The 17,429-nt window shown below is 29.1% G+C and overlaps 1 protein-coding gene and 2 long non-coding RNA genes across 3 annotated transcripts; 1 reads left to right on the top strand and 2 right to left on the bottom strand.

The window, feature by feature from the left end:
- Positions 1-348: 348 nt before the first annotated feature.
- On the top strand, positions 349-1,091 carry LOC136984391 (uncharacterized). Its single transcript, XR_010882185.1, has 2 exons — positions 349-455; positions 794-1,091. It is a non-coding gene; the product is annotated as an uncharacterized lncRNA (long non-coding RNA).
- A 3,422-nt stretch (positions 1,092-4,513) lies between these two features.
- LOC136984407 (uncharacterized) lies at positions 4,514-10,069 on the bottom strand. Its single transcript, XM_067281375.1, has 3 exons — positions 9,847-10,069; positions 4,794-5,047; positions 4,514-4,712 (listed from the first exon to the last, which is right to left on the bottom strand). The coding sequence occupies exons 1-3, from the start codon at positions 9,964-9,966 to the stop codon at positions 4,514-4,516; spliced, it is 573 nt and encodes a 190-aa protein (XP_067137476.1). The 5' UTR covers positions 9,967-10,069.
- An 87-nt stretch (positions 10,070-10,156) lies between these two features.
- LOC136984420 (uncharacterized) lies at positions 10,157-10,753 on the bottom strand. Its single transcript, XR_010882186.1, has 3 exons — positions 10,694-10,753; positions 10,431-10,589; positions 10,157-10,285 (listed from the first exon to the last, which is right to left on the bottom strand). It is a non-coding gene; the product is annotated as an uncharacterized lncRNA (long non-coding RNA).
- Between the last annotated feature and the right edge of the window lie 6,676 nt (positions 10,754-17,429).

Below are 17,429 nucleotides of genomic sequence, written 5' to 3' on the forward strand. Positions count from 1 at the left end.
TAAGATTGTAAAATTGTAAAATATATAAATAAAGATAAATTTTAAAGAATATTCATTATCATAAAATAATTAGAATTTATATTAGTATTTCATTACTTAAAAATCACTTTAGATAAAGTGATAGGATTTTTAATAACAAATATTTATTATTTGAAAAATTATTCTATATTACATACAATTTTTAAAAGCAATGTTTTTAAAATTTAATTGTAGTTTTTAGTAACATTTCCTATAATGTTAACAAAATTCTGTATAAATAAATGGCTGGACGAATTAGATTAAAATTAGGAAGTTTGATAAGAATTTCCGTTAAATCTTGCAAAATAGGGAAATTTTGAATATATAAAGAAGAATTGTCTATAACAATAATTTGTATCGTCAGCAAAATTACATGCAAAAAATGAAATTTTTTTTCGTATTTGTTTTAATTGCTTTTAGTATGTCTGCTAATCTAGGTGAGTGCTTAATTTATTTAATATATTTAAATATTAGAAAATTAAAATTGTCAATAACAATATTGAAAGTTTATTATAAAAGAATTTAATTATAAAAAAACCCTGAAACTATATAATTGATATACCTTTTAATTATGTATAAATATCACGAGGAAAGTAATATTCAATTTTAAATGAATATTTATGTTTTAACTATCTCAAATAAGTCGGAAAATCGATAAAATAAGGTATCAATGATTTTCTATTCTCCATTATTCTTAAAATTATTAAGTTCTTGTTAAGAATTATTTGTTCATTTAATTTTAAATAAAATGCTAAATAATATTTTATTGTTATAGTTGTCAGCTATAATTCCTCCGGGGTTGTACGATTTCGTTGTAATACTGAGTACTGTACCAAACAGTGCGGAAAATATGAAGGAAGATGTATATTTTACAGACATTGTATTTGTCTTTATGGCTTTGATTATTCGTGAAATGCCGTAACCATTCCTTACAATGCTTTATTTAAATCTATTTCATTAATAATCAATATATATAATTTGTAATGTAATAAATTACTTGTGATGTGTTTATGAATATTACTATAAATATCTGTGTTAAATTTCTATTTTAATAAATTTTTTGCAAATTAAAATGATATTTTGCATTCTTAATTATATTTATATTGATAAATTATGGAATTAAATGTTTCTTAAGAAAGTATTTAAAATGAATTTTAAATAATTTTTTAGTAAAAAAATTTTTAAAATTTATAAAAAACACTTTTTTATTTTTACAAAAATGTTTGAAAGATACAAATTTGCTAAACTCTAATTAAAAACTGAAATTAATTTAAACATTCGAAATTGAATCTGCAAATATAATTGAAATAATGAAGAAACTGGCATGATGTCGTCGTTATTACAACTGGACTACTGAATGGCATGAGGTATTGTTTACGGATGAATCCCGCTTCTGTATGTAGAGGAATGACGGCCGTGGACGGGTGTGGCAGTTTTCCAGGAAACGCTACGTGTACTGTACGTGCTAGTCATTTTCGCAGAGCTTCGCACCGGCTCCAAACCAGGCATCTTGGTTTGGGGAGGCATCATGTTCGATCAGCCCTGCTGCACATTTTCAATATTCTGACATCGGAACGTAGGATCAGTACGTCACACGAATTGTGGGGCCTGTAGTTAGGACACTGGTGCAGGCCTCACCCGACACGGTGTTTCAGCAAGATAATGCCCGACCGCACATCGCATGGCGAATTCTCACCATCTGAGCGGATTTCGCATCCTTTCGTGACAAGCAGTCTTGCTGGATTTTTTTCTAATCGAATTTATTATGTTTAACATGACATCGAACACTAGTGGGACCTCGTCCGATGCGAGGTGCACCGATGGCCGCCATTTAGAGTAAACGGCACGCGCAACGCAGTGGACACAGTTGGCAAGGAATATCCCAGGCAATCATTTATCGCCTGATTGATAGTATGCCTCGTCGTATGGGCCTCTTAAGTTATTGAATAAACAGGTGTCTGTTGCATATCTTTGTTCTTTTAATCATTTGCACATGTCTCTCTTTTCTACCGGTCAACACAATGTGCATGTGGCTACGCGCAATCTTTTGTGGTACTTTTAAAGAGTGTATTTCTTCTCGCATCCATGATCCTAACTTACTTTTCGCATCAGGGATTTCTTCTCCATCCACATCTATTAGCGAGATTGACTCTTCCACAATTTTCTTGACTGAACAATAATAAAATTAATTAAATGATAAACAATAATAGATAAACAATAATAAAATTAATTAATGATTTTAAAATTAATTCTGGTTCAAATCACAATTTTTTCCAGAATTTCCACTCGTATCAGAAATTGTTCTTTACGGTGCAATGATAGAAATAAAAAGACAAAATACAAATAAACATACTGAATATGTTCAGAATATTACAGGATTGATAAATTACGGGAATCTGAAGAAATATAATAGAAATTTGGGCAAATATTTCTGTAATATTTATGAATGGAATTAATGATTTTCTTGATATATATTGGTCTTCTCATCAAGCACCTGAAAATATATTGATTATAAGAATCATGCCCAGAGGTTGTTTTTGGAAATTTTACAATGTTTGCATCTCTCAAACAGACAAGAAAATAATCAAAACGATCCTAGGTTCTATTTATTACAGGAAGTAGAACGTTTCATAAACATGTTCAAATTAAACTGTAACAGATGTCTTACTTTATATCGTGACTTTTCTATTGATAAAGCTCTAATAAAATATAAAAATCGCTTAAAAATTGTGCAATATATGCTCTTGAAATCTGCTAAATGCGGGATAAAACTGTGGAGGATGTGTCATTCGAATAACGATTATGACAGATTTATTGCAGGAAAAAAAACGATAAAGTAACTCAAAGTGGTAAAGAACTTCGTTATAATGTAATAATGCATTTAATCAAAGTTTTACAATGACAATACTATCGTCTCTATTTCTGCAGATTTGTTTAAAGCGTGTCACTTTTGTTAGATCTGTTAATTAAAAAGTTTTATGTAAATGAAACTTTGACAAATAATAGTAAATACATTATATTAAATCGTAAAAACATTTAAAATCTAACACAAAGGACATATTTTTCAGCAAAGCATAGAGCATTCAAGTTTATTATGCTTAACATTGACATGATTAAAAAAAAAACAAATTACCTTTGATTCTAAAAATGAAAAAAACAATGATAACAACAAATATCAGACGAAGGAAACGTAGTAAATACAGTAATATGTCCTACTATCAATATATTTGTAAATTATAATAAAAACATATAGCTGATCAACATCAAAAATATTATTCGATATCCAGAAAATCTGGCAAATGGCATTATATATATCGGTTCATTTTAGATACAGCTATGCATAAGTTTTATATGCACTTATAAATATGCCAAGAAGCAAACCACAGGAACTATTGAATATGTAAGTTTTATTTTGCTCCGTAAAGCATCGATATTGTAGTCATTAGCGTAACGAAATGATCTACAGCTTGGTAAAATTACAACTTGTATAAGACAAACCGAAAGTGTTTTTTGTTTGGGTTTCAGGTTGTTTATCCAATTTTCATGGTAAAACTCGTTTGCAATGAATTCTTATGAAGTGCTGCTCAGGTGTGATATTCAATTGATGAACAACATCTATCGCTTCAAGAAACAAACCTTCAATAGTTTATGAAGTGCATGGATCTTCCATTGACGGTAACATAGTTTGAAAGAAATCAACAGCTTCTATACGTAGAACAATTAGTTTTCCGGATTCCACAGTCCCAGTGAAGCTTTTGTGTTTTGTATACAATCATTTCATGACGTTCAGAGGAAAACATTAAATTAAAAAATAACGTTTCTTTTAAACCATGATCACGTACAGTAATAGATTTAGGAAACACAAAAGAGTAAATATCCTGACTTTGTTCTATATTGTACTTATTATTCGCAATATAAATAAAAAAAACTATTAATTAGATAATCTTTGTTTTATATTGACACAATGGAGTGACGTTTCTCAAAATACTTGGAATATTATTCATTGGAATAAATTAAATAATCAATATGAATGAGCCTTGTTGGCCATTATTATTATTATTATTATTATCAACTCGTCTCGATTATATATATAGATTACAAAAAATACTGTATTAATTAAAATAAAAAACGAAATTATACTCACACAAAATAAAAATAAGTGCAAAATACCAATTAGGTCTATGTGTAAATGATTTACTTGTTTACTGCTATTTTCTTCAATATATAAAAAATTATTTCTTTTAAGTTCTAATAGTTTGTAGGATGATATATAGTTTTTCCCTCTATTAAATGGTAAATAGTACATAAATGATTAAGTCTATCATTACTATATGTGTTTTACGATTTAGCATAAATGTATCCATCTTTGATTCGGTAATAGAGTCAAACTAATTTCTTTTAATAAACGAAAAAATCTCATGCAAAATAATTATTGAATTATTTCATACAAGTTTTGTAAAGTCAGCAGATTTAAATATTATATAATGTTAATATCTTAAACCTTCAATTTTCTAAAGAAAAGCTCAACAACAAAAATAAGAAATGATAGAAAATATCCTATAAGCAGAAGGGCAACAGGACTGGATACATCACTCAAACTAAGAGGACTTGCTTCAGAATTTTCTCTATTAAAACTCGTTTGTTTTTTATTCTCATCTTTAGTAATGATTCCTGCATCAAATAATCTGGTTACTCTGTAAATTAAAAAAAAAAAAAAACAGAAAAAATAAGTTTTAAAGAATATCAAAAATTTATATACATAATGTATAGCTTACATCTTACTAAAATTTCTTCTGTACGAAAAATCTTTTCTGAATGCATAGGCTATATCAAATTTAGTGATGTAATCTACAGAAACGACGAATTTATTAGAACCATAGATTCTAGCGAACTTTTCGAATAAGTTTGTGCCGCCGATCAAAGCAAAACGACTGGTAGTAACTTTCTTCCATGCTTCCGTTTCATCAAAAAAATGCTTATTTTTTGCGATATGATTACCCAAAATGTTCATGCTTGATAGAGGTGATTCCTAGAGAAGAAATTGCTTTTATAAAATAGATTTAAGTTGCCTAATATCTGTAAATAAAATAATTAAATTTTAATTTGAGTTTGGAATTTTTATATCTACAGTTTATTGCAAGGTTGATCAACGTTTTTTCCTAAGGGCCAAACTAGAAATTTGCGTATATTCAGCGGGCCACAAAGGTACTTTATATAAATATACGCTTTTAAAAAGTTCAAAATGTGACTCAAATTTTAATAACAAATATATATAATTACAAAAAATACTGTATTAATTAAAATAAAAAACGAAATTATACTCACACAAAATAAAAATAAATTTAATGCGAATTTTTGACATTGTCTATCTTTTATAATATTGTCAATATCTGCTTTTATGGTACTAGACTTAATTCTAAGAATGTTAGGTAAATGAGAATAACTCTACCTATTTCTTTCAGCAGTTTTGATGTTTTTCATGCACGAAAAGAATAGTTCAGAACAGTATGAACAATTCTTTTCTATCCCACATGCATAACAGTTTTCTAGATAAATTGACAATATAATAAAATTCATTCAAAGAAAAAAATTCATGAATGGGATGTTCTCTATGATAAGTTTTTAAAGATTTCCCGCTTTCTAGTTCGATTAGTTCTAGCAGGCATTCGGCTGGCGTTTCCACATTATTAAATTAAAATGGATCGCTAAACAATTTTAATTCATGTAGTAGGTGTGGATGCTGAGAATATTAGTCCTGTGTGAACCGTCTTTGTAAGCCAAGTAATGAAATTGGTAGACGCTCCAATAGCATACGGTTAGGGAAACTTAGTTTATTTATTCATATGCATTTCGGGTTGGTTTATTTTCCAACCCCTCTTCAGTGCTGTTAAGGAAATTACAAAAAACGTTAAGGTTTCCGACAGTATTTAGGATCACGTAAATTGGAAAATAACAAACATAGAAACTTACATATTATAAAGCCGATCCGTTATTATAAGTTGGTACAATTTTTATAATTTTTTCCGTATTTTTAACAGGAGTGTTACATTTATTACAACAAAAATTTGTGATTTAATACAATTGTTAAAAATATATATATTTATATACAGTTATACATTTTATATTATTTAAATACAAACTTACATTTGGAGTGCAGGTGCTATGTTCATGATGAGAGTGAAGATGGGTAAAGACCGGAGTTTAACGGGACTTGACTGCTTACTGACATGTGTTGTAAGATTACCGAAAGCCAAGGCAATCTGAACAGTGGGGTGTGCTGTAAATGATGTTTAACGGATGGAGGTGTCTTTTATTAGTTGCTACCATTGGGGGTTTATTGTCATACCCTCAGAAATATTAATGAGTTGCTGTTTAGGGTGTTTTTTGATTTCAATATGTTCTTTAAATCTCCGTTTGTAAAGATCTTTTTCAGAATGTAAAATTTTGATGTTGTTTCTATTAATTTGGCAGTTATTTTCAATTGTGTGGGTGTACCAAGGGGGAAGTGTCATGTTTAAGGCGGATAGCAGCTTCATGTTCTTTAATTCTAGTATCTAATATACGGCCAGTTTCACCAATATAAATTTTCGGGTCATTCAAGTTTGTAAACTGTTCCGATACTTTTAAGGATGCTGTCTTATTGTTGTATTGTTTGTTGATGTTGTGTAAATGCGTCCAAGATTTAACAATTAATAAAGAAGAAAAAAGTAACTTAATCGCTACGATCATCCATACGTTAAAATCCGGTAAGCAAAATAATAAACATAAAATCAACAAATATAAAGCTTATTTAAATAATACCATAAAATTCCTCAAAACCAATAATCTTTCAATAATTAAAGCTGACAAAACTGACCAACTGATCATAATAGATATTAACAAATTAAAAAAGAAAACGATTGAACAGATTAATAACATAAATTACATTAAATTAAATAACAACCCATACGAAGAAATAAAAAAGGAGTTAACTAACATAATTAAGCACATGTACCTTAATAATAAAATTACCGAATACAACAAATATCATATTCTTAATTTCAAAAATAATAGGACCCCCAAACTAAATATTAGATTAAAAACCCACAAAATTGAAGAAAAATACAGACCTTTAGTCGATTTTAGATTCTCTATACTTTACAATTTAGAACAATATATCAAACAACAATTAACAGTCATAGACTACTCTCATCACAGCGTAAAAAACGCGGATGATGTTATCAATAGAATACTGAAATTGAAAAAAAGAAAACACTGACAAATTAATAAGCCTAGACGTTATCAATATGTATCCAAACATAAAATGGAAATTAATTGAAGAAAGCCTTATTAAACAAAATGTAGATAAAACTTTTATTAACCTGATACAATTTGCATACGAAAAAAACTATTTTAAAGTTAATGGAGACTATTATAGGCAAATAGATGGCATCAGCATGGGTTCAAAGATGGGGCCTAAGCTAGCTGAGTTAGTCATGAAAAACATAGATAAAAGAATAAACAATATCCCAGGCATAAGACTAGTTATTAGATATGCAGATGACTATTTACTCATATACAACAACAAAATAACAAACGATAATATTATCCTCAACATCGCTAACAATATTAACGGAAACATCCAATTTGACTTAGAAACAGAAAACAATAACAAAATTAATTACCTGGACATAACAATCACGAACACACCTAATAAGTTTTCCTTTACAACATACAAAAAACCCTGTAATGTTAACAAAACCATCAACTACTACCCATATCTTCCAGAAAATATTAAAAAGAATATTTTTATCATGGAACTAAAAAACATTTACACAAGAACTACTGATGATAATAATCGGAAAAACAAATTAAAAGAACTTGAAACTAAATTTTTACTTAACGACTACCCCAAATCGAAATTAAACACATGGCAAAAACAATACTGGCTACACAGATATAATACCAAACACAAACCAGAAAAATTATATAAACCCTTCCCATATATAAAAAATATCTTTGACAAATGCAATAAAATCCTTAAAAATGACAACATCAGCTTAGCTCCATCATTGACCAACAAAATATCCAACTCCATACACCACAACATCAACAAACAATACAACAATAAGACAGACATCCTTAAAAGTATCGGAACAGTTTACAAACTTGAATGTAACTGCCATGACCCGAAAATTTATATTGGTGAAACTGGCCGTATATTAGATACTAGAATTAAAGAACATGAAGCTGCTATCCGCCTTAAACATGACACTTCCCCCTTGGTACACCCACACAATTGAAAATAACTGCCAAATTAATAGAAACAACATCAAAATTTTACATTCTGAAAAAGATCTTTACAAACGGAGATTTAAAGAACATATTGAAATCAAAAAACACCCTAAAGAGCAACTCATTAATATTTCTGAGGGTATGACAATAAACCCCAATGGTAGCAACTAATAAAAGACACCTCCATCCGTTAAACATCATTTACAGACACCCCACTGTTCAGATTGCCTTGGCTTTCGGTAATCTTACAACACATGTCAGTAAGCAGTCAAGTCCCGTTAAACTCCGGTCTTTACCCATCTTCACTCTCATCATGAACATAGCACCTGCACTCCAAATGTAAGTTTGTATTTAAATAATATAAAATGTATAACTGTATATAAATATATATATTTTTAACAATTGTATTAAATCACAAATTTTTGTTGTAGTAAATGTAACACTCCTGTTAAAAATACGGAAAAAATTATAAAAATTGTACCAACTTATAATAACGGATCGGCTTTATAATATGTAAGTTTCTATGTTTGTTATTTTCCAATTTACGTGATCCTAAATACTGTCGGAAACCTTAACGTTTTTTGTAATTTCCTTAACAGCACTGAAGAGGGGTTGGAAAATAAACCAACCCGAAATGCATATGAATAAATAAACTAAGTTTCCCTAACCGTATGCTATTGGAGCGTCTACCAATTTCATTACTTGGCTTACAAAGACGGTTCACACAAAATTTTAATTCAGTTTCTATTTTTCTGAAGACAGAAAATCTGGTTGTTAAATCTTTTAACAACGCATAATTTACTATATTTTTTAAGGTTCACGGGAATTCTTCTATACTTTGTAATAAACTCTGATAATGCACAATTTCACACGGCAATTTTATCATGACAAATAAGGCAAATAATATTATTGTATGTTTCAATTACGAAGTATTTTTCTGGCCAAAATATATTGATTTTTCTCTTTTCTTCTGTTATTTTTCTTTTGTTAGTATTTGATGCCATAACCAAATGCTGAGTTATTAATTTATTCTTTATTTCTGTAAAGAATAAGATAGCCCCTTTCACTTTGACATTAGCCTTAGCCTCGAGTGACAAAATGGCTGACAATCTTTTGAAAAGAGGGATTATGAGTCTTTTTCACCCGCCTGATGATAGTTACCATTTTTTATCACAAACAACATCACATCATTACAAAAATTTTTGAACCTGAAACAATCAAAATGACAGATCACGTCACCAACTTTTTTGATTGGTCAGTTACAAATTATGTCACGAATCACGTTATTACGACATTAAAGTGTATCCAGCGAAACGAGAATAATTTTTATGACATACTTTACCAAAATAAATGAAAATGTAACTAAAAAATTTCGAGTATAACGGGCCGTATGAAAATATTAAGTGGGCCGCAAGTTGGACATCAATGGACTAGGGTGTTTCCCTAGCCGTTCGGCCGTAGATTACAAAATCCCAAGAATATTTCGGGAGGTGGTCCGTCCGATAAGAAATAACTATTCATAAAAATAAATAGATAATATATTTTAATATATACCTTTAAAAATTTATCTATAATACTTTTATTCATGGTTCCACATAAATATTCTCCTTTCTGGACGGCTTTTGCTAGTTCATCAACAGTGGTTGGTAATGTTTCTACTACTGTGGAAGTCATAAAGGATTTCAACGTTCCCGTATAACTGGATACCAGAATTATAATCGACGATAACCAAATTCCAATTAAAAATCTAGATCGAATTCTATTAACATTACGTATATTTCCTCCTGAAAATTAATAGTATTTGTAGATGCAATTATCAAATAATGTAAAACGTGCCATTGATATATTTACCTTGATAAACGATAATTCCGAAGAGAAACCAGTAAACATTACTTAGTGACATTGGTGGCTGTAAATCTGAATTTTCTAAATTTATTATTTTATTTAATGCTAATCCAAAAACTAACAAACTACCAAATATCAGCAACCAAATCTGAAATGTAACTCAATTTTACAAACGTATATTTATTAATTTTATTTTCCCAACATGAATTAATATTAGAGTACACAATAACAATAAAAAACAATGTATGTAAAAATTCATTTTGTTATAAATTATAAGCGATTATTTTACATACTCGAATTTGGAAAGGTCGAACAAGTGAACTCCAGTTAGATTTCTCTTCGGGTGCTTTAGTTATAAATTTTACATAAACAAATGAAATTTGTGATGAATAGTCGATACTACCGATATATTCAAAAGTCACGAATAATGGATTAACAGAAACGTCAGCTTCCTATGAGAATTTGATTTCATCAAAAGATTGAAAAATATTATTTAAAAACGAATGCATTTGTTTATTTCATTAGCAGTCATTTAAAATATAAAGTAAGGCATTACCTTTCGTTGCAATTGCCCAACGATTCCTGTTAACGATCCATTTTTGGATTTCATTCCAAAATCTGCTGCCAAAGGAACAACTAATCGATACCTACACGAAATTTTATAAATTATTTGAAACGATTGTCTATAATATCTTTGAAGTTAATAGATGCTAATGAGATCGAGTATATAAAGTAGCTTCAAAAAGTTTCCGGAATTGGTTTATTATTCAAAATATGTGTACAATTGACAAATCAAGCAACGTGTCCTTCAAAGTATTGTCCTTTGGCAACCACAGTCTTTTTCTATTGCTGGTATAGCTACTGAAAACATTGTTGGAAGCCCATCACCACCCGTCCATTGTGGGCTTGGCCAAACCCATAAATAAGCCTGTTAAAAAAGGCCTCTTAATGCGCATAGAGCGGAAATAATTTTAAAAAATAATAAATTATAGAGTTATTATTCTTTCATAATTTTAATTTTGTTTACAACAGGAAAAATTGAAGTTTTTCATAAGAAATTTGATGTGACTGAAAAGTATGAACGAGTTAAAGAAAAATGTTACATAAAACAGAAGATAGAGTTAAGTTGAATTTTTACAGGGTCATATATACGTGGGGTGTAAAACGTGTCTCGCAATTGTGCGACCCAGACCGTTTATTATATTCAAAATTTTGACTAATAAGAATAATGACTAAAACTTATAGTGTATGAGTACAATGTGATATTTATATCATTAGTTCAAACTGTATATTTATTTATTTCAATTAAAAAATAATTTAAATTTAAAATAAATTAAAAAAATTGTGTATGTATATATATAATCGAGATGAGTTAATCATAATAATAAGCGCAAAGCTCAAACGGTTAGGAGTTGAAAGTTGAAATTATGGTACACAATTAGGGTACGTCATGAAAATGTACAGTACTGTAAACTAAGAAGGGATTTTTGAAAATTCTGCTTATAAAAACTCGAGTGAATACCGTCGTATATTAATTGAATAATTGAAATAATAGACGATAATTTGAACAAGGAAATTAATAACTGAAGTATTGTTATATTTTTTATATCAATCTGATGTTATAAAATATTTTTTATTTTTTCTTCTATTGGAGTAAAGCTTGGGGAAAAGAGAGAGGAGTAAAATTATTCTTACACAATACCTAAATAAGCTATATTATATATTAAGACAATAAAAATAAAATAGTTAAAAAATATTCAAATTATAAATTATTTAATTACATTCGTTTACATATTTAAAGGCTTTAACAATAAAATTCTTACCGAAACTGTAGTTTTTTCTGTACTGTTTTGAATATTTCATATTTATAACCTCCAATTATTTCCGTTTCAGATTTGTCAAATTTTATTAATTCCGCAAACTGAAACATAATTTTATTGGATAAACTTTACATTATTTAAAATTGAAAAGTATTAATTAAGACAATGGAAAAAAAATACCCTAGTTCCTGTCACTTTCCAAACATAGTTATCGATTTCTGTAAAGAAGAATTATAAATGATAATATTAAAGTACTATTAAATACTATATATCTAATTTCTCTACTTACTTTTTCCCTCGCTGATTTTATATATATTTATTAACAATAACAGTACGTATATATAATATTTAAGAATTTCTTCTTTATACATTGTAAAGTTCTATAACGGTGAAAATACTGCAAATGACTATTGTAGTTGCGAGCTGAGTTTACGTGATTCAGTATCATTTAATCAATATTACAAGTAAGCAATCGAAAACTCATTTTGTATAAATGGCAAAATTTATTTCATCAACATCGATCTACAGATATAAGATGCAATTTTCTCAAATGTTAATAAAAAAAATCGACAACACAAATAATCAAATACAAATATATATTGATTAATAAAATAAAATAAAATAAAATAAATGAATATAGTTTACTATTTTAGCTTGAGTTTGTTATTTTATATTATATCTAATTTACCTAAACCAGCGTTTCTCAACCTGGGGATCGCGAAACAATAATAAAATCATTTTATGAGAAAAAATCATTTATTATAAACTTATAAACATTTTACTTACAATAAGTACACATGTAAAGAAAAGAAATTAATGTGATGGTTGTATTTGTTTTTTATTTAAAATTTTCTCCATACGTGGATATATTTTCTTAATCTATAAAATTAGTGCGATGTGATTATATAATATTTGAAAAAAATTACGATTATAATTACAGTCAAAATTCAATTAGTAATAGTAAGGCTTACTGTTATTATTCCTTTGGGTGGGATCGCGAAATATTAATTTCATTTATATTTACTATTTGGGGGGTCGCGGAGCTAAGTAGGTTGAGAATCGCAGACCTAAACGATTTTGTTAATTTTCCAAATTAAGAATTTGGATGCTTATATCTTGAAAACTAGAATTATTAATATTTCTTATATTTAAATTAGTTATAAACAAATTCAAAATTCATAAATATAGACATTACTTATCATTTTTATTATCCAAATTATTCCGTAATATTGATTTTATTGTTTATTTTTACATTCCGTATTCATTTTTTGTATCGGGATATAAAATTGAATAAACGCGCACGGTTTAAAATATTTTTGTATTAAAAATAGAAAATGAATTTTTCAGAGCGAATTTTGAATAAACAATATATAAGCTTAAACTGATCAATAGTTAATCTAGATGTTTGAATAAACATGTAGATTAACTATTGACCTTATACGATCAATAAATACTAGAATTTATTTACTGTGAGAATTATACAGGCCTATTTCAATAGCTTATTTTAGCTGTATATTAATGTAATTATTATACCTATGAATATTATAGATATATTAAATATACCAGATTATAAAAGTTAGCAAATAATTAGAATAATCTCGCTTGTAATGATAAAATAATAGAATCAAATCAATTAATGCATTTTTATTTTCTGGAACATGTTATTTGTTATAACAGAAGGAAAGTATGGCGATTCGGCAAAAAATGACCCCGAAGAATTTAAAATTTTTGGAATCTGGGACCTTGAAACGTCGAGAAACGCCAAAAAATTCGGGGGTAATTTCTGTATGTATGGATGTTAGTGCGTGTATGCGTGTGTGTGCATGTTTGTATGTTGCACGAATTTATTTACCCTATTTGAAGCATAATAACTCTCATGCTTTTTGTCACAAATTTCTGAAATTTTGCTCGGAGGTTTGTGTATTAGAAGAATTCATACTGTTAAATTTTCGTGGTTATAGGACAAAGGGCTAGGAAGATAAAGTGGTCGTGTGTATCTCCAGTAGTGTCGACTTAATGAAGATTTTAGTCGTTATTAACATTTACAATTTTTTATAAAATCCAACTCTACCCTAAAAATTAAGCGTCATTCGCCATTTTATAATAGTTGAAAATATAAAAAGATTTTTTAATTAAATGTAATAACAGAGGGCGCTACCAAAATTTTAAATGTTACCGGGAAACTTGAGCAAGTTATTGCTCGTTTATTTAAAATTACGGAAGACGCTATTTTCAGTGTAAAGCGATCACATCTTCGAAAAAAGCCAACAGCGAGTTACGTAACTTTTTCGGCAATAAAGTTAAATTAGTGTCTGTGGCCCCAGCTCTTATGAGATTTTATTTTAAAATATTTTATATTATTAATTATTATAAAATGGCAAAAGCTTAATTTTGAGGGTAGAAATGAGTTTTCTAAAAAAATGTAATCTAATAGCGAGTAAAATCTTCATTAATCCTATCTCACTCGTGATATGACATTTTACCCCCTTCCTATACTTTTGATCTTTAACCACCGAAATGTAATAGAATCAATTTGCGTAATACACAAACTTTCCTGCAAAATTTCAGAAACTTTCGACCATAGGCACAGGAGTTATTACGCTTTAAGGTGGATGAACTAAAACATGCCCCACACATACACACTAATATCCATACATACAGAAAAAACTCGAAATTTTTCTCATTTTTCAACGTTCCAATATCTGCCGAATCCAAAATGTAAAAATTTTGAGGGGATTATTTTTTGATTAATCTTCATACTTTCCCTCTGTTATATACAGCAGCAAGAAAAGTAATAATGAATAATAAAATTATAAAATCCAAGCTTTTTGGGAATACAAAATATAAATTGAAATCGATTAAAAATGAAGATTTAGACATCGGATTAGTGTTTTACATTGCAATTCAATGACCTTATTTATAATATACAGTCTATTTAATTATATTACATTTAATTGCCCCTATACATAACCAAAAGTCGAGAATTAGATTTATAATAGGATTAATTTATAAACCATGTATCTCTGTTTAGGGGAGGGAAGCTTATGAGAAAAGACTGTTATGTATGTGCCGAAAGTTTGGCGCCTGAAAGGCAGGAAGGATGTGGTGTACGATGACACTCTGTTTACTCTCGTTACCTATGACCCCTTTGAATACTTGTCACCCATTTGTAACATCTTATGTTTGTACCTCTTCAATGAATAAACACGTATAAAAGTTTTATTTGTCTCTTATTTTTATCCTTGCTGACTCAATTTATCCAACTCCAGCAACAAATTCCCAACGAAGACAACGAAAGACCAACTAGGGGAGGAGTGGTAAGATAAAAATCCACCACGTGATTATAATTTAATAAAATAATAAATTTAGAAAAATTAATATATATAGTAAAATCTCTAAATCTTTAATTTGAAAGATTCAAAAACGGCCGGTTTCACCTATGGAGAGTTTTATGTATTCAATAGGAGTATTCACAATGGAAATCGTTTTTTTCTTTTTGCTTTTAGAATAGATTCGTACGTTTCGCAAAAACAATGAACCGTAAACACGCATTACGACAGAACGGTTTACAATCACTGTTGTACAATTTCATCTTTGTTGGACCACTTAATTGGCTTGGATAATCTTTTTTAGGAATTCTTTCCGACATCTTTCAAATCACAAAATTACTTTTGTTTCTGAATTGCTCGCCGATAGACATTACAGGCAGAATTAAAATCCAACTTAAGAGGAACTCATAACTCAAAGCTTTTTTTTCTACATCGGATTCACGGTTTTCTTAAAGGTCACGAAAGCTTCAACTTTTTCGATGTCGTTTTCGTTAGTATAGACTTCATGGCAAAAACTAACGGCTTAACATAATGCTTCCTTGGAGCAACATTCACCAGAAGCACCAGAGTCGTTTGTGGTTTGAAACTATTGGGTTGAGTGGGTGCATTAATTCAATTAGTAAGGCAACATGTGTCTAGATTAACTTTAATGGCATTTAAAGTAATAAATACAATTACTTATCTCAACAGAAAACGGTTATATATTGATGCATTGATGCATTTTGTTAATTTCGTTGACTCATTTAATGCGTTCGCATCGCGCCCCCTGACTCCAAAGACATAACAGAAAGATGGAAAAAGAATTCCCGAAAAAGAATTATGTCAACCAATAATGTGGTTCAACAAAGTTGAAATAAAAATTGTAAATCATTCTGTCAGAATGCGTGTTTACGGTTTATACCATAACGGTACTTTCGTAGAACGTAATGCCACTAAAAGCAAGGAGAACTTCCTTAATGGTTGAGCTGCGATATAGCCTAGATCTGTGGTTACTAATCCGTGGTCCGCGATACACGGATTCTCCTTGAAGCCACTTCAAGTGTTCTGCGAAAAACAAATATACATTTAAAAACTGTTGCAAAAGAAAAATCAATACAATGTAAAATAATTTTTGTATGGGAATGTAATTAGCGAACGCCAATGACGTCATCTACTAGACTGAATGTGCTTGATTTCAAAAACGTTTGCCACCCTTGCTTTAACGCTGATGTATTGTAAGTACAGTAGAGAGTCGTTAATCGGAACGCCGGTAATCGGAATCGCCGGTAATCGGCACGATTTTCAGTCGGACTGTGTCGTGCTGAATCGAACGTTTTTGATACTAAATTTACTTCTAAAGTATAATTTTCATGTTTTTATATTCTTCAATATATTTATTTTGTTTGTACAAAATGAAGAAATAATTTTTAACGATACGATAGCCTCGATTATTATTATAAAAATTTTCGTTAGGCTTAAAATCGACGAAAATTCAACACGAAGCGACACGCAACGGAGAAAAATTTGAACATCGGACAGGTTAATATATTTTTTCGTACATAATTGGTAATCGGAACAAATGACTAATCTGAACCACCCCAGTCCCCAATTGATTCCGATTTTCGACTCTCTACTGCATTTCGAGGAAAACAATGTCAAAGTTTAGTATTTCCCGACTTCAAATTGAGAACCATTGGCCTAGATCATAAAATATTTTAAGTGCCAAGATTTTCGAATCTTGGCACTTAAAATCTTGGTTTTCGAATAAATGAAATATTTCGAATATTTTTCAATTCGTCTGGAGAAACATAACGTTAGAAAATTCTACTGAAATAGAAATATTTTAAAAACAGAATATTAAGAATCTAAAATTTCTATGACTTTTTAAATATAGGCCTGATAATGTACTGCACACGTTACGTTATTTTAACTTTAAACAATTTTATTAAGATAAGGTTTAGTACAAACACATTACAAGGTTATACTATGATCTCCTTGTAATAATTATACTGTAGTAATATCCAGAAATATGTTACAACCATTTTAATAAAATTAACATATATTGGCTATTAATAAAATGGATTATTAAGTTGACATATTTTATTATAATGGTAGGGATCGTAATTATATAATACAAAGGAATTGATCAAAGAGGCTATCATTG

Source organism: Centruroides vittatus, unplaced genomic scaffold (assembly GCF_030686945.1).
Source record: "Centruroides vittatus isolate TY-2023 unplaced genomic scaffold, ASM3068694v2 contig_918, whole genome shotgun sequence".
Lineage (NCBI taxonomy): Eukaryota > Metazoa > Arthropoda > Arachnida > Scorpiones > Buthidae > Centruroides > Centruroides vittatus.